The following is a 25068-nucleotide window of genomic DNA, read 5'->3' on the forward strand; positions in this document are numbered from 1 at the left end:
GACTAATTACGAAGGGTTACGGAAAAAATTGTCGCTGCTTTCGTAATTATCATCATCGACCTACTATTGCGAGATGGCATGTGTGCGACTACGCTGTTGCCGTCACTGCATTGCCATTGTATTGCATTGTAGAAATTATTATGATAGGGGATTTGAGTAGGGTGCGGCCGCTTTAAACCTGCCTGCAGGTTAGCATTGGCAATGCCACAGCTGGTCGTCATCAGTGGGCCGGCTATTCCTGTATTTATGGCCTGACTAGATCTTGGGCAGCAGAGCAGAAACAGCCATTACACTTTGCAGTTGTTACATGGTCGTGTTTGGACGTTGTGTTCATAAACGTCAGTCTATCCAGAGTGCGGAAGTGCATTCCTTTGAGATAATGAACCCAATGCAGATAGGCCGTCAGCTACACAAAAAAATGAAGCAGCTAACTGTAGCTTGAAGGTTTGTTTTCGGCGTCTTTGCATCCTTGTTCCTTCACTTTGAGCAGCTTGGAAATGGCATAGGCCGCGTCATATACGATGGGTGACGTGCTAGCTGCTGATAATTTGAGAGATGCAAGTTCTACTTCGACAGGACAAAGCCCAACCTATGACTTCTTTGTCTTCTACTGCGACAGAACAAAGCCCAGGCGCTGACAGTATTACTTTAACGGCGAAGTAGAACAGTGAAGTGTGTAGTACGCGTAGATCGTCGCGAACGTCATCTAGAGCAATTGAACGTTTTTCAGTATGAATAGTTGAGAACCGAGCCCATCGAGCCCGGGTTTCGATTCGGCATCAGCAGAGACGTTAACGTACAACTATACTTAAAAGAAGCAGGTGCACCACATCCTGTACCTTTATCTACCTAGCGAGGGTGCCACACCACGTATAGAAAGCGATGCTTGGCAAAAACCGCTATATATGGGTGACCCGCTTCAAGAAAGGATAAGACAACGAACGCCCCATGCTGAGTAAGCGTAGTCTTGCAGTGACCGTAGGCTACGTTTGAGCACGGTCGCTTAATACGCTGCATATAGGTCGCCTGTTGTGAAGACAGTCTACGTGCACCTCAAGAGGTCAGGGTTATTTGACCTGGGAAGCAGCGTCAAGTATAACGGCATTGGTAGAAAGCCACGCCGCTGTCGACCTTGGCTCTGGCAGTAGTGATGCTGGCAAATTAGTGAGAACCGCGAAGCGGCATGGCGTAGGCTACTGGCACCCCAGTGACACGGGGTGTCAGTTGGACACTTATGCAACGCCACGAATAACCTTGCCTGTCATTCAAATTGTTGGTTGGTGGTATAACGTCATAAGCGACGTTTCTGATCAGGCCACGTGGCCCCGATCTGTTGAGGTGTAAGTAGACTCTTCCCCAATAGTGGATGCCTCAAGGTTTAACTTATAGTCAGGGTGACCAGGACCAGAAAGGAAAAAAAAACAAGCAGTCAGCCAGTAGCTGCCTATGCTGCCTTACTCTTTGGGTGAGAGTACAGAGATAAAGAGAAAGAAAGATATAGAAATAAATAGAAAGAGATAAATAGAGAGAAAGAAAGGAAAGAGAGGCAGAAAAAGATAGAAATACAGAGAAAGAAACAAACACAAAAGAGATAGGAAAAAGAGAGAGCAATACAGAAAGAGAAAGAATGAGAGAAATAGATAATCAAAGATAGAGAGAGAGAAAAAGATAGAAAGAAACAGGAAGCGAAAAACAGAGAGATAGAGAGATAGAAAAGGAAGTGAAAGAAAGACAGAACGAGAAAGAAATAGAGGAAAAAGAAATCCCAATAAACAGAGACAAAAAGGGACAGAAAAAACAGAGAGTAAGAGAAAAAGAGAAAGACAGGAAGAAATAAATATAAAAATAAAGAGAAACAAGGCAGGGCGCCCATCTCCGCACTTCATTCAGGCTTGGAACTACTACTGCAAAGCTGCGTTAATTTTTTTTTTGCTTTGAGCCAAGCGTTACGATGTGGATCTAAGTCTTGGCGTAAATTGAGTCATCAGTATCATCATCATCATCATCAGCCCGACTACGACCACTGTAGGACAACGGCCTCTCTCATGTTCCGCCAATCAACATGTTCCTGTGCTTGAGTAGTTGTGTGCAGATTGCGGGCTAACCAGGCTCGTCGGCTACACTGGCATCCAAAGGGTAGCTTATGGTCCTACGTAAAACAAGCACTCAGGTTACAGCACATGCGTTAGCTTTGTTGAAGGGGAGTGCACGCTACGTGGCGATGATGTGCGTGTCGTAATTAGCGATCGTTTGCCTATTCCTCTGGGGTCCCGCAAAGCTTGACTATAGTTTGCTGAGTCGTAAGAGTATATATGTGATGTCTATAACATTGTTATAAAATATGATAGAATAGGTGCAGCCACAATTGATGTTGCCGCGACATAACGCCTGTTGAGGGTCTTTTAGGTGAGAAGCACCTTATGCGCTCGGGCTGTCGCCGTCTCCTGTCGTCGCCCGTCACGGTAAAGCAAGTGCTAAATAAGACGGCGCGTTCACTCAGGAAAAGATCGCGAGAACGCGCGCTCGACCGTGAGAGACAACGTCACGGGCGCTTCTCGGAATGGTAAATAAGACGGCGCGTTGCCTCAGAAAAAGCTCTGTTTCTGCGATGGACGCTGTCTGCAATGGGCGCTGGACGCTGTCTGCGATGCTTTCTGTAGGAATGAAAGGACGCTCTGCCCTCGTTGCTATTGACATGTCGCTATGGGTAACACAGGTGCTTCGGACTTCCCCAGGTTTCACGTTAATGGAGCTGCCTTGTAGTATATAGTATAGCAAGGGGTCAATGCAATCAATGCAATCGACTCTGAAGAAAACAAAGAAAACGACGGCATTCGCCTTCGAGTCGTCTTAGGCAAATGTATAAGGGCCAAACGCATATCGTTACTACGATTTGCCACATCATCTGTTGGAACGTTTTAGTGTACACTGTAGGGAATTAGCGCATAACAGCAGACGTAGTAGGAGAATTGAAAGAAAAGCTTTAAAAGTAGGAAGTGCGTCAAGCTGTCACTGTAGAACCGAAACGCAAGGTATGATTCGCGAGAAAAGCCGGCGAACACGTTCAGAAAGATCTGTGACAACGTCATCAAAACCCGTCGGCTGCATGGCGGATTCACGCGATCTAACGCAGGACGAAGTACGTAATTCATGCGGCCGGTACAAAAGCGATCTAGAAACAATGATTCGCAGAAGTAAATCCTAGGAGGAAGTCAGCGCCTGTGTTGTCGTGGCCATTCCTGACGTGGACGCGTCTTTTGCGCTCGAACAAAACAGGGAGAAAAAGTTTAACGAACCTGTCTACACTGAAGATTTATTGCCGTCAATTCGTCATGCACTGCTCAAAGTGCACGCTGACGGGCTTCTAGAGGCCAACGAAGAAAGAAAAATATGGTTAATCCCTCCTTCACTGGAACTGTTCATTACACGAAAGTTAAACGTTTCTCAACAGATGTAGTCGAAGCGATGTTAGACGTTAATACAACGTACTCAGTGTGTATTGTTATTGGGCCGGCATGACAGGCTTCCACGTGCATGCACCCATGTTGACAACCATTGCCACATATCCGCTGAGCATTTTGTTCTAACTTCGTAGTGTTTGACAGCGAAGCACTCTATGGCTGACTTCTGTCGTATCGCGTCCTGACACAAAACGACGCGAGGAGCGATTTCGGGCGAAACTCGGCCCCTCGCCGCCACCGAAGTCTCTTTCACGCGTATCGCGATACTCGGCGGCTTTTCCCACCTATAAGTGTGCCCCTTTGTCTCGTGGCGTAGAGATTAGATAGCGCTGTTATCAGAGGTTGTCTTTTGGACTAGTGGGACGGACGCGTGTCGTTGACTTGGAGGAAGGAGAGCGGGAACTGAAGGAGCGCCAACGCGCCCATGAAGTGCGAATGGGCGCGAAAACGACGTGAGGCAGATACTGAGGAAAGTGCAGCCGCAGCCATTGGCTTCCGTTTTCATATTAGGGTCATTCCATGCCAAACGTTTCAGATACATTGGCGAGCATCTCAAATGCTTTCGAAAAAAAATCGTGCTGAATTAGTGCATTGAAAACAGTGAATTGCTAGAATATCTTGGAGAGCAACAAATTTTTGGTCACGTGGGAGCCTTTGGAAGCTTGCATAATGTCGTCTGAGAGATGTTCGTCAGAAAGTTTATTCTGAAAGTCTCGTTTCTCGTTTCAATATCACATTTGGTTTACACATTAATAGCAAAGGCGTTTGTGTAAGGCAGGGTTCTCGAATACGCCCCCCCCCCCCCACATGACTGTCTTTGGCGCACATTTTTTTTTACTTTCCTAATAAGTATGTTCGTGAACTACACAGGCATGACTGGTCTAACAAATTGTTTTCGTGAGGCACCTCATGTGGTCACCATGTGCTGAAACATAACCGTGAAATAAAAACTATGGTTCAGAATCACCGTCCAGATGTTGGTCATTTGGAGATCGGTATGGACATGTTGTTGGAATCCTGGTACCAAATGTCCTTCAGAAATGGCCCGTATATAAGATATGGGAAATGTTTTCTTTCATATGGCAACGTTTGCTGATAATTTGTACAAACCACACCTCCCCCTCACCCTTCCCTCCTGCTCCTACTTTCTTCGTTGCCCCGGACCTTGCGGACTAAATCCCGTGACTGCGGCTGAGGTGAGTTTGAGACCCCTGGTATAGGGTGTTTGAAGCTCAATAATATTATTGCAATTTTTTTGCCATATACGGCATACAAATATTTTTCGCAGTCCCCCACTGACGGCTATCTTCCAATTTGTTCACACCGCAGCTTCCTCATTGAAGTTCCCCTTTTCCGTGAATGTGCGAACGTGAAATACTATTTTCTTCCTTCAAACGAAGAATGTAATGATAAAACTTGCCATAAATGAAGAACTATTTATTTTCTCTTCATTGATGTATAAAACTGATTTTCAATGGCAGCACCACGTGGTGTAAATTGCGTCTCAATGTGCATCAAAATGAAGACTTTCTCAAATTTGTGACTTTTCTTATAAGATTTGCAAACTTTAGTGATCTGAAAATATTTTTCCGCAAAATATACCTTCCGCAGATTGGTATTCATTACACAAATATTCATACATAGCGCAATATTTCAAGAGAAAGAAATGCTAAAATAGAAGATTTTGGCAAGATTTCTGGAGGCGTACAAGCCAGAAAAATTGCAGTAATATTATTGAGCGTCACACACGTTACACAAATCAATGAATGCTATAGGAACAAACTCGAATGTTATACGTGGCAAGGCTAACAGCTCGCTCCTTTAGATACAATCTGGCTAACCGAACGAAACTCTTGCGTTAGGAAACGCGGCCAGTGGAGCGAGCGAAGCGACCTTCTTGCTGTGCGGGGCTTCAACGCAAACATTGCGATGGGAACACAACGAGTACAAAGCTATCAGCCACCTGCTGATTCCCTCTAACGATACGGCATGCCCGAACGCGGAGTACTCATTTCATGCGCATGCAGGAAATATAATTCGTCAAGGGGGACCTTCGGTACCCCTCCATGCGCACTGCGCGCGACGGAGATGGCCGGCGTGTTCCATCTATGCGTGAGTCGCGACCGTCGGCAGGCCTCGCACGCTTTCACTCGCACATAGAACATGCGATGCGCGGGCGATGTTATTGATTAGGACTTTATACGAAATAACACGGTCACGGCGACAAAAAATAATCCGTCTGGAGTGCCCATATATTTGGCGTGACAATAAAAACCACAGTTTCGTCGCAAGGGCGAAGCCATGCATGCGATAGCAACAAATTGTAACAAAGTAAGGCTGGCAGCTAACTCTCTTGGATACAGCCTCGCGTAACTCTACAAAACGATGTTAGAGAATACGGCCGCTCCACAGAGAGAAGCGGTTTTCGCACATTCTCTTCGCGTTGAGAGCACGGCACGTAGCAGGGTATACGAGCCGTCTGCTGATGCCTTCCGAGAGACCGTGCGCGCCAGCGTTCGCAGCAACCGCACACTTATATTCAAAGTTCACAGTTGCTGCTCGAGCAACACTCCCCCACCCCCCCTCCCTTGCCTCTTCCCGCTTTCGTTCATGATCCTTGAAGACGGGCGGATCGTTTCCTCTGCTTGAGCAGCAGTCGACGGCAGGCATCGCACACGGTGTGATATCGCATGCGTCCTCTACGGAGATTGGTCGGCTCGTTTCATCTCTGCTTCAGCCGCGTTCGTCGACCCTGCTCGCGCGCTTTTTCGCGCGGGCAGAACATACGACGCGCGGGGGGATGTTACCGACTTGAACTTTATATGGAGCATGACGGCGACGCCGATGGCAAAAACCCGCCGAGAGTGGACATATAATTGCTATCGCAATAAAAATCTATGCGTCATAATTCTGGATTTCTGTAGACAAAAGCGCCAGCAGAAAAATCAATCAATCAATCAATCAATCAATCAATCAATCAATCAATCCATCAATCAATTAATCAATCAATCAATCAATCAATCAATCAATCAATCAATCAATCAATCAAACTAAAAACAAAAGGAATGCACTCTTTTCTGTTTCGTAGGAACGAGTATTTGGAAGCTCTTTGCCGTACTGCTAGAGAATGTGGCGGCCTTGCCAAATACATTAGAAAGCACCGCGAAAGAAATGCGGCGTTAGGAGTAAGGTGAGAGTTCGCCCATCCAAAAGGTGCTGCCAGCGAGCTCCGATTTGTGTGATCGGTCAGGAAACGTGCAAGTAACAGTGAGACGGCGTCATAAATACGTACTCGTGCACGGCTGACGGTGTCTGCGAAATAATTATAAAAGACAGCATTTGAGTGACGCAGCTACAATCTAGAAACGCATAAACATTTAGCTTTTTTACCTATCAGCTGTCACTCAAAAAGTTAGGCGTGTTTTGCTTTGCTGCAAAGTAGAAATAGCATTAGTGTTGTTCTTGTAAAGGACGAGTCACGTCTTCGTCTTCTGCGTCTACAACACAGACAAATGAAGAAGGAAATACTGTTAAGAACGTCACCGCCCCTGATGAGTTCAGAAGAAGCGATTTGCGTACAGCGAGCTCATATTTTAAGTTGTGCCGTACAACAAATTGGAGCACGTATAAAGCGCTGTCGTAAAAGCGCCGTTTCAGATCTAGACGGGGAGGCATCGTCACCGTAATCATGCGCTATACTGTCTTGCTTTTTCTGTTCCACGTGGCCTTCGGGGACGTCGATAACCAAGAGTGTCCACTATGGGCAAATCAACCCAATTTGGGCAAGTACCAAGACGCCTGGAAGGTGCGCACAAATTACAAACTTTTTCTGCCTTTTACAGCGACACTTGCGTGCGCGACCTACTTGAACAGCTAAGCCACAGTCATTGTGCATGGCTGCTGACCCGAATGTCGCGGGTTCGATCCCGGCCGTGATGGCGGCGTTTCGATGGAGGTCCTTGCACTATGGTAGAAGTCTTTGTACTGTACGATGTCGGTGCATGTTAAAGACTCCCAGGTGGTCCAAATTTGCGCAGCACTCTACTAAGGCGAGCCTCATAATCATATCGGTGTTTTGGCACGTAAAACCCAAGATAATGTACTAATAAAATTTAAGGAACTGCTTCGCCTGAGTCCTAAACCACTGAAGTCCTCATTATACTTGCAAATCGCAATATTTTAGTAATGTAGCTGTTGAACGGTATTGTGAACTGTGATATTTGGGCGCAAAAATTGCATTTGAAGAGGAAAAATAGCCATAAAATTGACGGACGGTTACGTATAATACAGCGACACACTGGAGCATTCTGGTAAAATTCTGGTATCGTACTAGAACGTTCGAAGGTACCTAGTATATTTCAACAAGCCCATAAATGTCTCATGGGCGTTCTGCAAAATCTTCAGATTTTCAGAAAAGCTACGTATTCTGTGGCAGGATGCTGGAATTTCATCGAAATGGTTCAATAGTTTTCCAGTAACCATATATCCGCAAGTCCAATTTGATAACTAGCTTTGTTCATCAGATAATATTTTCACCTCGTGTTTTCTCTTCATTTATGGCAGGGCCCGAAGCGGCTGCCGAGAGGTGGCGCAGCGTGCATAGTTCGTGAAATTTTTGGAATAAAGGAAATTTCAGGCAGAAAGAACTATATATGCTCTCATGAACCAGGAATCTGCTTGCGATAAATAATGACTACAGAAGGAAACAAAATGTGACAACGTGGCTACACACCATATATGTTCACAATTTTTTCCTCAACTAAGCATAAGATTACACTAGTCATTTAAGGTTTTTTGGCTGAGAAAATACACAATGGCCTTCTGCTATTTTTTTTGCAACCTCAATCGCTACCAAGTATTAGGACGCATTGTAAATCGCAGCTCCGAATATCTGCAGATAATACGAAGGAACTTGTCCCTATAACTTGTTAAAGCAAACCCAACTATATTGAAAGTGCGTATAGCTAATCAAGAGGCTGTAGTGCGAATACATATGTAGTCTAACATGAAAGGTGATGCTGTGTTTCAGACATTGTGTAAGTCGAACGGGACTAGATACTTCCTCGTCAGGTCTACGTTCAACAGCCATCTGGCGTGGGGCAAAAACTTCACATGCGTCAACGCTCGAGCAATGACAGTGGATGACAAAAACAAGACAGTCCAATCATTTCTGACATTCAGGAACGGGAGTGGCGGCTCTATGTAAGTATATGACAGATCCGGTTGTTGTTAATAAACTGAACATGACGCATCTAAAAGAGGCTGGCGGATAATTTCGTTCGGATTCGTAATAACATAGTTTAGATAAAGAATTATGGCAACTCCGCATTAGGGGTGCCAAGCCTGAAGGAAGAGCGCAGCTGGGTGACCTTCCTTTTTTTCTCTCTTTCTCTTTCTTTGTCTCTGTTTCTGGTATCTCTTTTTCGTGTCTGTTTGTTTCTATTTCTTTTTTTTTCTCTATCGATTTCTTTCTCTTTCTCGCTCTTTATCTTTATTTCTCTTTCTTCCCTTTCTTTCTCTCTCTTTCTAGGTCTCTCGCTGTCTTTCTATCTTTTTATGTCTATTCCCTTTATTTCTCTATATTTTTCTCTTCCTCTTTCTTTCTATTGCTTTCTTTCCCTCTCTCAATTTCTCTCCTTTTATCTCTCTATTTTCTATCGCCTTCTTTCTATCTCTCTTTTTCACGTGTTGGTTCTCGTTTGCCATTGGCAGCTGCTGTACACGGTAGTGGGTCTTGTCCAATTCCTTTGGCGCATACCCACTTGAGGAGTTTTTTGGTGCACCCCACAAACTACGACGAGCTACAAGAGCGTCACCGTTAAAATAATTGAACAGGCGGTGTCGCTGGGCCCTGTCTTTTTACAAGTGGTCCTTTCAGTGCGGAGAACTAGGCTGTGATCGTATATTGTCGTCGTAGCTTGGCATAACGCAGGCTAAACCACACATAGCCATGGCCGGACTGGAAAGGCGCGTGAGCGCAACACTGGCGTGCCTTTTCAGTCCGGCCGTGATATAGAATAGCCATCTAAGCACACTCGCGCCAAAGAGAAGTCTTCTTTTCTGGTTCTTCTCGAGTGCCTTGATGATGATATTAATGCAGGCGAAACCACACATAGCATAACCAACTGTAGCATATTGAGCGCGCGCTCGCGTCAAAGAGAAGTCTTCTTTCTCTTGTTCTTCAAGCGCAGGCAAAACCCCGTATGAGAGAGAAAGAGATAACATTTGTTTACAACCGTCGAGAATGACGGGGGAGGAGGCTTTGGCCTCTGCCCCCGTTCATCCCCCTAGCCGTCGGCCGGAATCCCTTGGGACTCGGCGACGGCCAGGGCGAGACTTTACATCGTTGGTCGGCATCTTGGCTGCGTAATAAGGCCTCCACGGATTCTACGTTTCTGCTTGGATCGTTGCAGGAAGGGCAGGTCCAGACCATGTGCACTAGACCTGCAGTGCTGTTACAGTGCGCACATTGGGAATTAAAACCCCGTATAAATGTCTGAAAAGAGGAAGCAAGCGAGTAATAGAAAGAGACAGAAAGAAATGAAAAAACAATAGGAAGGAAAAACAGAAATAAGTAGGAAATATAGAGAAAAAACGCAGAACAAATACAAAAAGAGAAAAAGAACGAAAGAGACGAGGAAAGAAAGAGTAAATCAAAGAGAAACAAGGAAGGCTGCACAGCTCCGCACTTCCTTCAGGATTGGCAGCACTAGCGCAAAGCTGCGTTAATTTTTTGTTCTTCAAAGCAGCAATACCAAACAAGAGTATTTGTCAAAGCGTTCGCTCCAGCGATACCGCCTGTTCAAGAATTTTTCATTTCTCCAAGCCTCCATCATCTCCTGGACATGTGCCATGTACCTGTTTATAGAAGCTGCACTGTGTTTGAGTTTCGAGTTTCTTTATTTAGCACATATAGTTGCACAGTAAGCGGTTGCGGCACGGAAAAAAAGCTGCATTAAAACAGTTAGACAAGCCCCAGATCCCCAGGTTCACTGTGGCAAGAAGACGGCAAAAGCAAAATACACCTCAATACATTGTACGTTAACTATACACATGTTATACATTGAAAAAAAAAATGCTATACGAAGAGGGAAATACTACTACTGACATACCTAAAGCATATAAAAATGGAAATAGTAGAGAGTATGCGCACAGTTTCATAAGTAATTTTGAAATTACTTATTCTATGCGGTACGGAATAACTTAATTCTTGAAAACCATTGTTAGTACGCGTCCGCGGAACGTAGGAGTGTTTAGAGCAGGCGCGTGGAAAGATTTAGTTGCAGGTAAGTTAAACTGCCTATATAACTGTGACATGCTACGGCGTGAGATCTAAAGGAGAATAAGAATGCGTATTTGTAAAGCACTTTTAGTTTATTTATTTTATTTTTGACGAATATATGTGATCTGTGGGCGCGAAATAGAAGGTTTGGAACAGAACGCAGAGCCTTTTTAAAAAAGAAATGTATTAAAGAAACGCAGGCGAGAAATTTGCAGTATTGTAAATTACGCTTCTGCATTTAAAGAGAAGGCGCTTGCGAACTTTTGTAGAAACACACTCCGAATTACATCGGAACCTTCATTTTTCTTGGAAAGAGTTGCAGAAAGAATTTTCGTTTTTTGCAGTCAAATGACGTATCTTCGAGTGAAGGTCCACATGTGAGCGGCTCCTCTTAGCCAGTACGCACAGAATATGCCAGTTATGAGCAATTGTGACAGAATTGCTTTCAATGAACTATCATGCCGCGAAATACTACGTGTCAAAACATGCATTATACCTATTATGCGTTTTATTGCGAATGCTGAGATTAGGACTTTCTCTGCGCATAAGCTAGAACAGGTACCTTACCTTCAGCAAGCGTACGCTGGTTTCATGCAAAATACGTTTGGAAGACTGGGACACTGCGTAAAACGTGCGTACGAAGTTTTCATGTATTCAGTTAACAATTTTTGTACAAAGGCTGTGCTTGATTCACCCACCTCTTCAATCGTATGTTCATATTAACGCCAACTGAACGTTTGGCAACCTTGATTTGGACGGAATATGCGGCTGTGAGAGGTCAGTGGGCTTAATTTTGCGAAGTTGGTAAAGCCATTAAACTGATACGCACCGCTAAGATCGCGATTAATTATAAAGGCCACAATTAACAGAGAGAGAGAGAGAGAGAGAACAACTTTATTAAAAAAAGAAATGAACCCCAGTCCGGGTCCGCTAATAAAAAAAAGGCAAGGCTTAGCCATCAGACAATCCTAAAAGTTTCAAATGTCCGAGTAGTGCCTTCATGATGTCAGGGGAAGAGTCCGCCAGCCACTCCTCCAGGGTCGCAGGTCTTAGATTGGTAGATATGTGTTTAAGGCTCTCGCCCATGGCTGCATGGTCCCCCGCACAATTCCACAGAACTTGACCGTTATCCGGGTAGCCACCGCATGCCACGAAGGCAGGAGACCCGTCCTTGCTTTGTATGTAGTGTTGAATGTGGGGTGTCATCAAAGAGTGAGTTTGGGCCCGCCTCACCAGGGCTACCTCGCGTCTCGTCATGGAGTGAGGTGGATCGGGATAAACCCTGCGGTTGTTGCGCATCTCGTCTAATCGTTCGCGCCTGTCTAAACGCGCCATAGCTAGTAATTCGGTTCGCTTCAGGGAATCCGGCCATCACAGGGGAGGGCCCGGGAGACTTACACGGGACATTGCGTGTGCTACTTCATTCCCTCTGATCCCCGAGTGACCAGGTATCCACTGTATTCGAACACGTAACGAAGGGTGGGCATCTAAATGCTTCGTTAATGTGCTGTAATGTGCTGTCACCATACCCAAATGCCCACAATTAACAGAAACGCTTAGAGCATCGCTCATGCAGATTTATTTATTTTCTGTAAGTACAATAATGCTGAATTTCTTTGCGGCGCTGTAGCGTTGTGTTGAATGGTTAGAGAAAGCTTGATAGCCCATCCTAACAGAATTTCGTCAAAGGGGATATTTCATTCAGTCGAATTTATTCCAATCTGATATTGTGAATCCCTGCTTGGACTCATAAGTTAGAGAATATGCCCCGAAAGACAAGCATTTACGCAATAATTTGTAGTGCAAACTGTCACAAGGTAGCAAGGACACTGTTAAATTATTCATGATTGGATGAAACGCAGCTTCCAGTCAAATCCTGCCCCAGGTCCCCTCGGATATTGCACAACTTAGCTACACTACACTAAGAAAGCTATGTCACGTGAATTTTTTCATGGGTTACCTAAGAAATCGAAAAAGTCAACTCGAAATACATTTTTCTTGTCTTAACTGATCTGCTTTATATTTCATTGGTTTTATTAATTCTTGCTACTTTATTAAGGCGAAAGCCATTGATGCGTCACTCGTGTTTGTGTCAGCGCGATGACGAGTGATGCAAAGAAATCACCATCACGTGAAGACGTCACCATATGACGTCATCATAGCGTCACAGATTAAGAAGTATGTGACGTCACTATGACGTATCACAACGTGACGTCACGTGACGACGTTATCACATGACATCGTCGCTTAGTCAAAGCAGGGTCGATCCCGGAAGCAGTGCAAAACCAGGTGAGGTGCAGAGGGCTTGCAATGCCTCCGATCCTGGAGGCAGTGCAAAACTTCGTTACGAGCGCAGAGCTTTCGGAAGGGGTTGGGGCAGGATCAGTACATCGGCTAAGAAGAAGACAGCTTTCGCCTTCGAGTTGTCCTAGGTGAATACATAAGAGTCCCTGCTAGTTCTTGCTTTTAGATGCGAAGTATCTTAAGGTGGAGCTCAATCCGGTGGTGGTGGTGTGCGGCGTGACCACCCTTACTGCGCATGCGCATACCCTCTCCACACTCCTCCTCTCCACTCACCCTCTCCCCTACCCCTCTCCACTTTCTCTCTCCACTTTCCCTCTCTTCTCCCCTCCTCCCATACTCCTCACCACTTTCCCTCTCCTCTCTACCTCTCCCCTCCCCCTTTCCAATCTTCCTCTGAAACGCGGGCTAGACAAGCCGAAATTCTCTCCTGCGCAACGCCACGATGAGCTCGAGCGCATGTGCGTCCCCTTCTCCCTCCTCTCCTACGCTGCCCCCCTCTCGCCCGCCTGTCGACCGCGTTCCCCGCTCGCCCTGTGAGAATTAACGGCCAGGCTAGATGGAAGATACGACGCGCGTAGCGTCCCTCTTCGCGTTCCACGACGCGAAGTCGGTAGCATGCCCAACGAACGCCAACGGAACGCGATCGTGCAAGTGCTCCGGCTTCGCATCGCCTCATGGTCCCCTTTAGCGGGAGATGGTGTAATTTTTTTGATGATGCTTTTTTCTGTCTGTATTTTTACCTGCATTGTCTAATCAGATGTGACCCAGTCGACATTTATGGAGTCGCCATTCTCAGAACCTTCTAATTTGACACGTCACAACCTTTAAAAGTGGAAACTGTCGTCGTAGTCTGAATTTTGTGAACTGTTGTCAATTTCAGATATAACTTTACTGCTACTCTTGGAGTTGCGAAGACGTACGGTTATAATATAGAGAATGCTATTCAGTTCACACTTCCGAGTAAGTGAGCAGCTGTGTATGTTTGGCAAAGCAGCCATGTAAGGCTTATCTTTACAGTTTGTTGACATTCTTTCGTTTATTTACTATAAATTTATCGCGATATTTCAGGGGACATTTCTGTCATGACTATTAGGCGTCCGTTGTGACAATACAACTTTCTGCTCTACTACAAACATTCATTGTAGTACTTTAGCTTTCTGTTGTAACCAGTATGTCGGAACGGAACTAATGCGAAAAACGAAAAAGAAAGTTTTGACCGGAATGAAATTGTAACCGAAGCTTTATCCACTATTTCGTTCCGAAGTGAAACCGAAATATTTTTTATCGGTTTTCGATTCATGGTTAAAGTTGGCAATCAGGAACAACCGAGATCATGCAACGCAAGCAGTAATTCATATTGCTACATGCATATTGCCAGCCCCTTGAACCATTGCGCGTGTGCGCCGGACGAGGAAAAAGAAGATCTCTCTCCGCTCGGGCTCTGAGCTGAACCGGTCAGCGCTGCAACTGCTACTAAAATATATCGTGTAAATAGTCTACGGTCTAGTCTACCGAGTCGTCATTCACGTAACATATTTGGTGGAGGTGGAGCGTTCCCCGTCCTCACCACGAAGCTTCGCAGCGGCCTCACCGTCCAGTATCCGGCCATGGCTACCACTGCCAACAGCACGTCTCCGTCTACAGCTGCGGCGTCAACCACAACGTACCTTACGGTCTCCCACCCCCGCGACCCCGGTACATTTTCCGCCCAAGCTGGCCTTGACGTTGACTACTGGCTCAGCATGTACGAGCGTGTTAGCCAAACTCACCGATGGGACCCCCCATGATGCTTGCCAACGTAATCTTCTACTTGGGAGGCACCCCGCGTGTCTGGTTCGAGACTCATGAGACCGAGCTCACCAGCTGGGACATTTTCAAGGAGCGACTGCGCGACATCTTTGGAGACCCGTCCGGTCGCCAAGTGGCAGCACGAAAAGAACTTGCAACCCGTGTCCAGTCATCGACCGAGTCGTACGTCTCGTATATTCAGGATGTACTCGCGCTGTGCCGAAAAGTGGACGAACAAATGTCCGAGGTTGACAAGGTGGGCCACGTACTCAAAGGCATCGCGGACGACGCTTTCAATCTGCTCGTCTACACAAATGTCTCGACCATCGACCTCATCATTAAGGAATGCCGCCGCTTCGAAAGGGCCAAAAGCCGCCGCGTAGTGCCTCAATTCGCTCGGCTACCGAACACGGCTGTCACATCAACGTGCTCCGATCTCGGCGCCACCCCACCCTTTGAGGAGAATGTGACGCGCATCGTTCAACGGGAGCTTGAAGCAGCAAGTCCAGCGCCCTTCCACACACCTCCCTTCGACCAAGCCGCTGTCCAAGCACCCCCCACGGTCTCTGTTATTCAGGCCGTCGTGCGGCAAGAAATTGCCAATCTCGGTTTCCCTGTCGCCTGCTCCGTCTCTCGACCCGAATACCGACCGACGCCTACGAGTGCACCACGCAGTGACTCCTATTTTCCTCCGAGATCCCGCAACCCATCGGAATGGAGAACTCCCGACGACAAACCCATCTGCTTCCGCTGCCACCGGGTGGGTCATGTCTCCCGTCACTGCCGCACCACCTGGACGCCGCCTTATTGGGGCCAATTCTCGTCGCCTTCTCGCCCATACGCTGCACCTCACCGGTATTCGCCCAGCCGTACGTACGCTGCCTCTGACGCACCCAACGGCCGCCCTACTGCTCGGTCCCCGTCGCCCCAACGCCGTCGTTCCCCGTCGCCTCAACCACGCCGCTATACGTCACCGCCCAACTACGTCTCGTCCCGGACGGAAAACTAGGTCGTGCAGCTCCTGGAGGTAGTGCTGCATCATTGTCCTCTGAACCAAATCCTCCGTTGACGCTCACTACGAACACGAACTTAATTGATCTTCAAGTGGACGGTATTTCTATGACAGCGTTAATTGATACTGGAGCTCAGGTGTCCATCATCAGCGCGCATCTCTGCCGTCGGCTTAAGAAAGTACTGACGCCTGCTACAACTAAAGCCGTACGCGTCGCCGATGGCGGAACTGTTGCCGTCACAGGCATGTGTACCGCTCGAATAAGCATTGCCGGCCGCCACGTTCCCGTCCTCTTTACCGTGCTCAGCAGTTGCCCTCACGACCTCATCTTAGGGGTGGACTTCCTCTCGACACATTCTGCCCTGATCGACTGTTCTGCCGGTACTCTTTGCTTGGAACTTCCTCTTCTGCCAGATACTAGCCCCAAACTCCAGACCAGCCTCTGTACCACAGAATTTATCCGCATGCCGCCTAAAGCCCTAACATTCGTCGAATTGGCAACGTCTTCACCGGTGCTTGACGGGGACTACGTCGTCACGCCTATTGCTGATGTCCTTCTGGCGCGCGACATCACTGTACCACACTGCGTTGTCACCTTAGCCGCTAACCGGATACATCTCCCTGTTGTAAATTTCGGCTTCACGAAGCAAGTGCTACCCCAAGGCATCTCAGTCGCCACGCTCCGATCCTTATCAGATGACCACGTCACCATTTTCGCTGCCGAAGTGTGCTCAGATGTTCCTTGTCGGCCGCCGGATACCACAGACCTCGACATGGCATTGCGTCACATGATCGCCCCGGACCTCGAACCTGAGCAGTCAGCCGCTCTAACCCGCCTTTTGGCTTCTTACCGCGACATCTTCGACGTCGATAATCGACCACTAGGCCAGACTTCTCTTGTAAAGCACCGCATCAACACCGGTGATTCTCTTCCCATTCACCGCCGACCATATCGGGTGTCTGCCGCCGAGCGCACGGTCATTCAACAAGAAGTGAACAAGATGCTAGCCAGAGGCATTATTGAACCCTCATCGAGCCCTTGGGCGTCACCCGTCGTGCTCGTTAAAAAGAAAGACGACACGTGGCGCTTCTGCGTTGATTACCGCCATCTGAATCGAATTACGAAAAAGGACGTTTACCCTTTACCTCGAATTGACGACGCTCTTGACTGCCTACACGGCGCGCGCTACTTTTCTTCAATAGACCTACGCTCTGGCTACTGGCAGATTGCTATGGATGAGAAAGACCAAGAAAAGACTGCGTTTGTAACTCCGGATGGCCTATACCACTTCAAGGTTATGCCGTTCGGTCTGTGCAACGCCCCAGCCACGTTCGAGCGTATGATGGACTCTCTGCTACAAGGATTCAAATGGACAACCTGCCTTTGTTACCTCGACGATGTCCTTGTATATTCGCCTACATTTGAGACCCACCTTCGGCGTTTGGCAGCTATTCTTGACGTCTTCCGCAGAGCTGGCCTCCAATTGAACTCCTCGAAGTGCCACTTCGGCCGCCGGCAGGTTACCGTCTTGGGCCACCTCGTCGATGCTTCAGGTGTGCAGCCGGACCCAGAGAAAATTCGTGCAGTCACGAGTTTTCCTGTACCCCAATCAGCGAAGGACGTCCGGAGTTTTGTGGGACTCTGTTCCTACTTCAGAAGGTTCGTGGAAGATTTTGTAACAATGGCTCGACCACTCACTGAACTTCTGAAGAAAGACGTGCCTTTTACGTGGTGTCCCGCTCAAACCGCCGCTTTTTCTCGCCTCGTCACACTTTTGACAACGCCGCCTATATTGGCCCACTTTGACCCATCCGCTCCGACTGAGGTCCGAACCGATGCTAGTGGTCACGGGATCGGAGCCGTCCTAGGCCAACGACAACAGGGACACAACCGCGTTATCGCCTACGCCAGCCGCCTCCTTACAGCTGCCGAGCGCAACTATTCCATTACAGAGCGTGAATGCCTTGCTCTTGTCTGGGCAGTCTTGAAGTTCCACCCATATTTATATGGCACGCATTTCTCTGTAATAACGGACCATCATGCGCTCTGTTGGCTTTCCTCACTAAAGGATCCTACGGGCCGGCTTGGTCGCTGGGCTCTGCGACTCCAAGAATATACCTACACAGTGACGTACAAGTCGGGCCGTCTACACCAGGACGCAGACTGCCTGTCCCGCTACCCGGTCGATGAATCGAACAGCGTCCCTGACACCGACGCCGACGCTTGCGTCTTTTCCGTTTCCTTACTGACAAACATCGGCGACGAACAACGCAGAGATGCGTCCTTGCGTACTATCATCGAACGCCTAGAATCATCGTCTACCGACCGGTCCCATCGCTCGTTCGTCCTCCAAGATGGTGCACTCTACCGCCACAATTTTCACCCAGATGGACCAGCCCTGCTGCTTGTTATTCCGAAACACCTCCGCTCGGCTGTCCTTCACGAACTTCATGACCTTCCAACGGCCGGTCACCTTGGTGTATCGCGCACTTACGACCGGATCCGCCGACGCTTCTTTTGGCCAGGGCTTGCACGCTCCGTCAGAAGATACGTTGCGGCGTGTGAGAAATGTCAGCGCCGCAAAACACCATCGACGCTTCCCGCCGGGTGCCTTCAACCCCTTGACATTTCGTCAGAACCGTTCTTTCGCGTTGGCTTAGACCTACTTGGCCCGTTTCCCCTGTCTTCCTCCGGCAACAGGTGGATAGCTGTGGCCACAGACTACGCCACGCGCTACGCCATCACAAGAGCTCTTCCAAGAAGCTGCGCCACAGATGTCGCCGACTTCCTCCTACACGACGTGATTTTGCACCATGGAGCTCCACGCCAGCTGCTTACGGACCGTGGCCGCACATTTCTGTCGAAGGTCATAGCCGACATTCTGCAGTCATGTGAAACGAGGCACAAGCTCACTACGTCCTACCATCCGCAGACAAATGGCCTAACCGAGCGTCTCAATCGAACACTTACAGACATGCTTGCGAAGTATGTTTCCTCCGACCACTCTGACTGGGACCTTGCTTTGCCGTACGTGACCTTTGCGTACAATTCTTCGCGCCACGACACTGCCGGTTACTCTCCATTCTTTCTGTTGTTCGGCCGACAACCAACGTTGCCCCTAGACACCATCATCCCGTTTCCCGCCGTACCGACCAGCGAATATGCCCTTGACGCTACCACCAGGGCTGCTCATGCACGTGAAACCGCCCGCACTCGCCTCTTGACTTCTCAAGAAAACCAACGGCGGTTGTACGATCGCAGGCACCGAGACGTGCACTTCTCGCCCGGTTCTTTGGTCCTGCTGTGGTCTCCCACCCGTCACGTTGGGATGTCGGAAAAACTAATGTCTCGATACACAGGTCCATACAGAGTCCTTCGTGCGGTTACCCCTGTAACCTATGAAATCGCTCCTGTCGCCTCGTCGCCTTCATCGTCTATACAGGCCAGCGATATCGTACATGTCGCACGCTTGAAACCCTACCACTCTCCCAGTGACGTTGACGTCTGATGCGCCGAGACGGCGCTCCTGCCGCCGGGGATTATGCTACATGCATATTGCCAGCCCCTTGAACCATTGCGCGTGTGCGCCGGACGAGGAAAAGGAAGATCTCTCTCCGCTCGGGCTCCGAGCTGAACCGGTCAGCGCTGCAACTGCTACTAAAATATATCGTGTAAATAGTCTACGGTCTAGTCTACCGAGTCGTCATTCACGTAACAATATCTTAAGGAACAGTATTAGCGTGTGTCTCAGGCAGAGATTCGAAAGTAAAGAGGCGTTGAAATTTTGCGAAAAACGAAAAGAGTGCAAACCAGATCTGGTTATATTAACGCAAGTGAACCTTGGTGTGCCGGTCACACAGATAAGCGTAGAGAAGGCGACGTCGGCTCTGAAATTTGATTTATAACAGTGGTTTCACATATCAGACTCGATGACGTGCTGCTTTTGAGATCATGCTCGCTCCTTCGACCCAAAGCATTCAGCCTGCTGAGAGAGTTCGTAATTCACTTATGAGAAAAATTAAATTTTTCATGTACTACTTTTTATGATTACTTTAATTTCAAATTCAAATTTTGTGTACACAAATAAGAATCGTTACCAACCGTTACGGAACGTGTTTTTCGTTCCGGAACAGAAACAGAGCGGATTTTTTTTTTTCATTAGAACGAAACTAAAACCGAAACGAAGAACATTTCGTGCCGACACCCTGGTTGTAACAACACACGCGACAGAATCTAATTCTGTTGTCTCGACAGAAAATGTCTGATGAATAATAAAAATATCGGTCGCAGCATTAGGAATCTGTCGTAGTTACAGAGAAATCTAGTTCTAACAACAGCTTTCCTGATGACAGGTTCAAATTCTAACTGAGCATTTTTACTTTATACTGAGTTATCACCAGACTACACGCTTTTGCACACACCAGCAGGTGCCAGTCAAATTAACCTTTTGTTTTTTGTGAAATTACTCAGAATTAATTTACATATATAACAAGTGGAAGTGTTACGTCCCATGATAATGACCCTGAAAGCCCCGACAAATAGGCGTTCGTGGGTGACATGATTCGAATATTACTGATTTTACCCTGACTTCTCCACAAGAGAGTTCAGCATATAGGTTAGTTCTTTTGCCGATGGTTGCTAAATTTTCATTAACAACGACTTAACCGTAGAGTAGAATATACAGTGACCAGCTGCATACAGAGAAAAATGCTAGCTTTTTTATGCTAAAATTGATACTGCCTCCTATGGGAAAGATCGCAGCTAAGGTAGTTTACTGATGTAGTCTGGCGCATAATTCTGGATCTCATTCGCTCTCCTCCCTGCACATATTGCTTACATGTATGCTTTAAGCAAGCTAACGTATAGTCAACAATATTTCTGCAGATGGAACGAGCCTCAGTGACCCCGTTATCTTCTCAGACTACAAGACTTGCGTGGTTCTCAGTGTACCCTTTGAGAAAGATGGAGCAGGTAAGCTAGGCTCTATAGGGGTTTCGAAAGCCCACCTAATAAACTTGATTAACTAATGAATGGAACTCTGACTGTTTTTTGTCAAAAATAAAAAAGTCTGGCTTATGCGGCCAGACTTTCCTTCTAAGACCACGATAAATGGAAATGAAAAAAAAAAATATTTCGACGCAGCTTTCGACGATGGGTGTTGTTTACTGTTTAGATGCCGAAAGGGTGGTCATGATTCAGGTACTGTGCGCTCTCATGGGAATACGTTTGCATATATTTTATTGCAACATACTAGACATAGTATATTGACACCACGACAACTTGAACAGTAGAAAAAAAAGCGTTTTTCCTGTTTGCTATCTCTGCAGACGAAGTGAGTATCGGAGATCATCATGAATGCATAACATATACGTATCAGCTGATGCCACAGACTTACTTTTACCAAATGTATATTACATGCGAAGCATCTTATGGCGGTGTTCAATCCGGTGGTGGTGGTGTACGGCACCCCACACACCTCCTCTCCACACACACTCTCCACTCCCCCTCTCTCCTTCCCCTCTCCTATACACCCCGCTCCTGCACAACGCCGCGATGAGCGCCAGCGCATGCACGTCCCCTCCTCCTCTCTCTCTCCTCTTCTACGCTCCGCCCCTAGAGCCTGTCGACCGCGTTCCCTGCTCGCCCTGTGAGAATTAACGGCCAGGGAAGACACGACGCGCGTAGCGTCCCTCTTCGCGTTCCACGACGCGAGGTCAGTAACATGCCCAACGAACGCCAACGGAACGCGATCGTGCAAGAGCTCCGGCTTCGCATCGCCTCATGGTCCCCTTTTGTAATCCCAGATAGCGTGTGCGTTGTCAAGCCCGTAATTTGCGAGCTAACTGTTTATTAAATTGGTTTGCATATTTAATAAAGTAAGTTTTCAAATGCAGACAGTAAGGACGCGTGCAGTGCAATGCCTTGAAGGCCAGTATGTGTGCATGGCCATGGAAATAGTGGTACGGTGTACAGCCGCGGCCACGTCTGTGTGTAGCGCGCGAGCAGCCGGCCACGCTCTGCGGGGCGACACCTTGCGGCAGTTGCGGGCTCTGACGTGGTGCGCCTAGGAGCATGCGCGGCCTTACAGACATAGACCTGCTTTGCACGAGTGGCAACGTTGAAAAGTGCACTTATTTAACCGAAGATGCACGCTCCCTCAGGGCGCTTTCGGCACCTTGATTCCAAAAGATGATGCGTTGCGAATGATAACACGCGCCTGACACAATCGCGACGTGTTATCGAGGCGCGTGTTATCAGTCGCAACGCGTCTTCTTTTGGAATCAAGGTGCTGTCAGCGCCCTGAGGGAGCGCGCATCTTCGGTTAAATAAGCGCACTCTTCAACGTTGCCACTCGTGCAAGGCAGATCGACATGTCTCCTAGGCACACCACGTCAGAGCCCGCAACTGCCGCAAGGTGTCGCCCCGCAGAGCGGGGCCGGCTGCTAACAGACGTGGCCGCGGCTGTAAGTACATTAGTCGCAATATTGACGCGGCACATAGGCACACCTCTAAAGGCAAAGGCGATAGTTCCAAGCCACATGATCGTAAACCAGTCGGAGTTCATCTGTCAAACCCCTTCACATAGAGCGCAGCGATCACACATTGAGCTTTGAGCCTGTCCTGTTATAGAGTTGCCCAGTACATATTCAGTTGGGTCACATAAACTATGAGCATTTTGTTTGTGGCGTGAGCCAGCAATTTAGAGATGAGTGTACTAGCGCCTTACGTGCTAAGTCACATTGAAGATTGAACATCTAAGTCACGTAATTTAACAAAAAAGTTGTCTGCATCCATTAGGTACTTCGGCACACTGAAGCTTGGACAGCGAAGTCACGTGATTAAAAAAAACTGTTGCCTAACGTTACGTGCATTTCTTCGCAAAAAGGCGCCTAAACAGCTCATTGAAAATAGCTTGATGTTATAGTTCTTGCAACCACACTGTTCGCCTTTAGCTTCTGTGGGAGAAAATTTCGCTTATACAAGGAGCAGAGAAGGAGGAAAAGAAGGAAAGACATTGAGGTCGGCCGCACGCGCTTCCGGGCTGCTGTATTGTTCTGGGAGAGAAAGATTAAGGAGTGGTTTGTAGTAAAGGCTGCTCTTTTCGCAGAGGAATTTCGGAGACTTTCAGATGTGACCCTTGGAACTGTGACGAGATGAAAGAATACTTGCTGTATTTTTATGATCGCTATGTAACGGATCGTGATGTTCTTCTGGACCAAAGGCCGTTTTCAGAGGAAAATATCCTTGCACGATGGCCCTACGCATCAGAGGCTAGCAAAGTGACGTGGGCGTGGCCGCACTTTTTGAAACTGTAGCCATGCACTGCATGAGTACACACATTCCACCCCTATGGCGCTTTGCTGTCGCTAATACAAGAAAGCGGTGAATGTTTGAAGGGAGGTAGTGATTTAGTGTGAGTTTTACGAGTTTGAAAGATGCCTGCATCCACTTGCTCTGCTGGCGTCTCTTACTGTCGAAAACGCTGCAGTAGTACGTTCAGCAACAGTACATTAAGCGTATTGCGAACAATAGTGCAAACTCAGCAAACTGGCAACTTAGTAATGTACGTAAATGCAGCGTGTATAAGAAATGATGACTATCTGCACTGCTCGCATTTCAATATAGTTCCTGTGGTGCGGCGTCTTTTTAACGCCTCTCTCTATTTCAGGGTGCGAGTTGTGGGTCAACAAGGATCACCTCGAAAGCATCCCCGATTGCTGTAACTTCATCTTCGATGCTTTTTGCGTTATTGCTGGCAACTACACTGTATACGACAAGATTAATTGCGCGGACGTTCTTGCAGACAAGAAGAACGAAGGCTGCTGATAACTGCTCATTCGTGCGCGCTTGTGCGATATGTTCCTTGATTCAGACTTTTTTTTTTGTCGAAGCGCGCCTGTCTTCTCGTTTCATCGGTCCCCGTTAACTTCTGCTCCGCTATTAACCAGTACGCTGAATCGACGAGCCCAAACAGCCACATTGGCGAAGTACTCTCTTTGGCTACGTAGCTCTATTAAAAAAACAACCAGAAACTTTAATACCATGTCACCAAATTAAAAACAAGCTTAAACCAAATATCGTGATGGGTTCTTCTTACTTTGACCATCTGTGTCACACATCTCGTGACATAGAGGGTCATAGACACTCCTGTACTATTTTGCGCTTGGATGGCAGACATGCCATGCGTCTAGCATGGCGTCACGAAAATCCGTCCGTGGTGTGCAGGAACTTTGGCACCACGGTTTCCTTGCTCCCGGCATATAAACAGTAATAAAATAAGGAAAGATTGTCCATAACATTACATTGTAGGACAGTCACTCGCTATGCGCACCCTTCTGCCACGCAATATTAGATCTATTAAACGCGCTTTCTCCCCATACATGACGATTGTAAAGGATCTTTTTCCGAAAACAATTATACCACTGGCGTGGCTCTATTGAAGAACACTTTCTCGCCACACAAAAAGACTGGGTTCAAGCCGTGTTCTCATTTCTCAGTGTGCACGATAGCTGCGACGGACACCGGTGGCGGAAAACTACGCTATCGATGTCGGCTGTTGTTGTGAGCTGATAACGCTTACACTATGAAAGTCAGACGGTAGCTTATGCATTCGGCAAAAAGACACAGGGGTTTCCTAAAATAGGCTCTAATACGCTTTTCTGAATGCATTTACGATGAACAAGATGCACACAAGTGGAACAATGTGTTGTCGAGGGTACGAGAAAAGCAACTACCAGTACAGCGCGATGTTCCAACTGACCTTCCGTAAACGAAATGGCCACACTTCAATACTAGGTATCTTTAATGACATCTTTATTGCGGGCTGTTTGTACGTACCAGGAATATAGCTAGCGGTGCGATAAAGTGAACAACTCAAGATTATGTTACCAACATGAACCTTCTTTCCCTACTCTGTCGAAAACTCAAGGTACCTTTACAAGGCACTGTTGTTAGAACGTGGCTGGAGAGCGCACCTGCGTTTAATTGTCTGGTCTGGACAATTGTAATGAAGGTTACACAGATTAAGAACAATGATAGTTCTGACTAACTACTAACTAGAGCAGGATATTTTTGCATAAACTATAGATTGGGCCGAGCAGGCTCTAAGAAAGTCAAATTTAACATTGTGTCCTGCAGCTGCAGTTAAAATGAAGAAGCGATTAGGTGAAGGCCACAGGGACCATGTGTTAGAGACAGATGTTTATTATAGCGTTGCAAA

The 25068-nt window shown here is 47.4% G+C and overlaps 1 protein-coding gene across 1 annotated transcript; it reads left to right on the forward strand.

Annotated features, from left to right (window-relative positions):
• The first annotated feature begins 7134 nt into the window (after window positions 1-7134).
• Window positions 7135-23822, forward strand: LOC119402749 (male-specific histamine-binding salivary protein-like). The gene is made up of 5 exons (XM_037669831.2): window positions 7135-7266; window positions 8491-8663; window positions 13928-14007; window positions 20733-20819; window positions 23518-23822. The coding sequence occupies exons 1-5, from the start codon at window positions 7150-7152 to the stop codon at window positions 23673-23675; spliced, it is 615 nt and encodes a 204-aa protein (XP_037525759.1). The 5' UTR covers window positions 7135-7149; the 3' UTR covers window positions 23676-23822.
• The last annotated feature ends 1246 nt before the right edge of the window (window positions 23823-25068 follow it).

This window comes from Rhipicephalus sanguineus, chromosome 8 (assembly GCF_013339695.2).
Source record: "Rhipicephalus sanguineus isolate Rsan-2018 chromosome 8, BIME_Rsan_1.4, whole genome shotgun sequence".
NCBI lineage: Eukaryota > Metazoa > Arthropoda > Arachnida > Ixodida > Ixodidae > Rhipicephalus > Rhipicephalus sanguineus.

Excerpts from the sequence above, each read along its gene's own strand:
- LOC119402749 (XM_037669831.2), top strand. The coding sequence starts at position 7,150 with ATGCGCTATACTGTCTTGCTTTTTCTGTTCCACGTGGCCTTCGGGGAC. Across the intron at positions 8,664-13,927 it reads AACGGGAGTGGCGGCTCTAT|ATATAACTTTACTGCTACTC; the intron begins GTAAGTATATGA and ends TGTCAATTTCAG. Across the intron at positions 14,008-20,732 it reads TATTCAGTTCACACTTCCGA|ATGGAACGAGCCTCAGTGAC; the intron begins GTAAGTGAGCAG and ends ATATTTCTGCAG.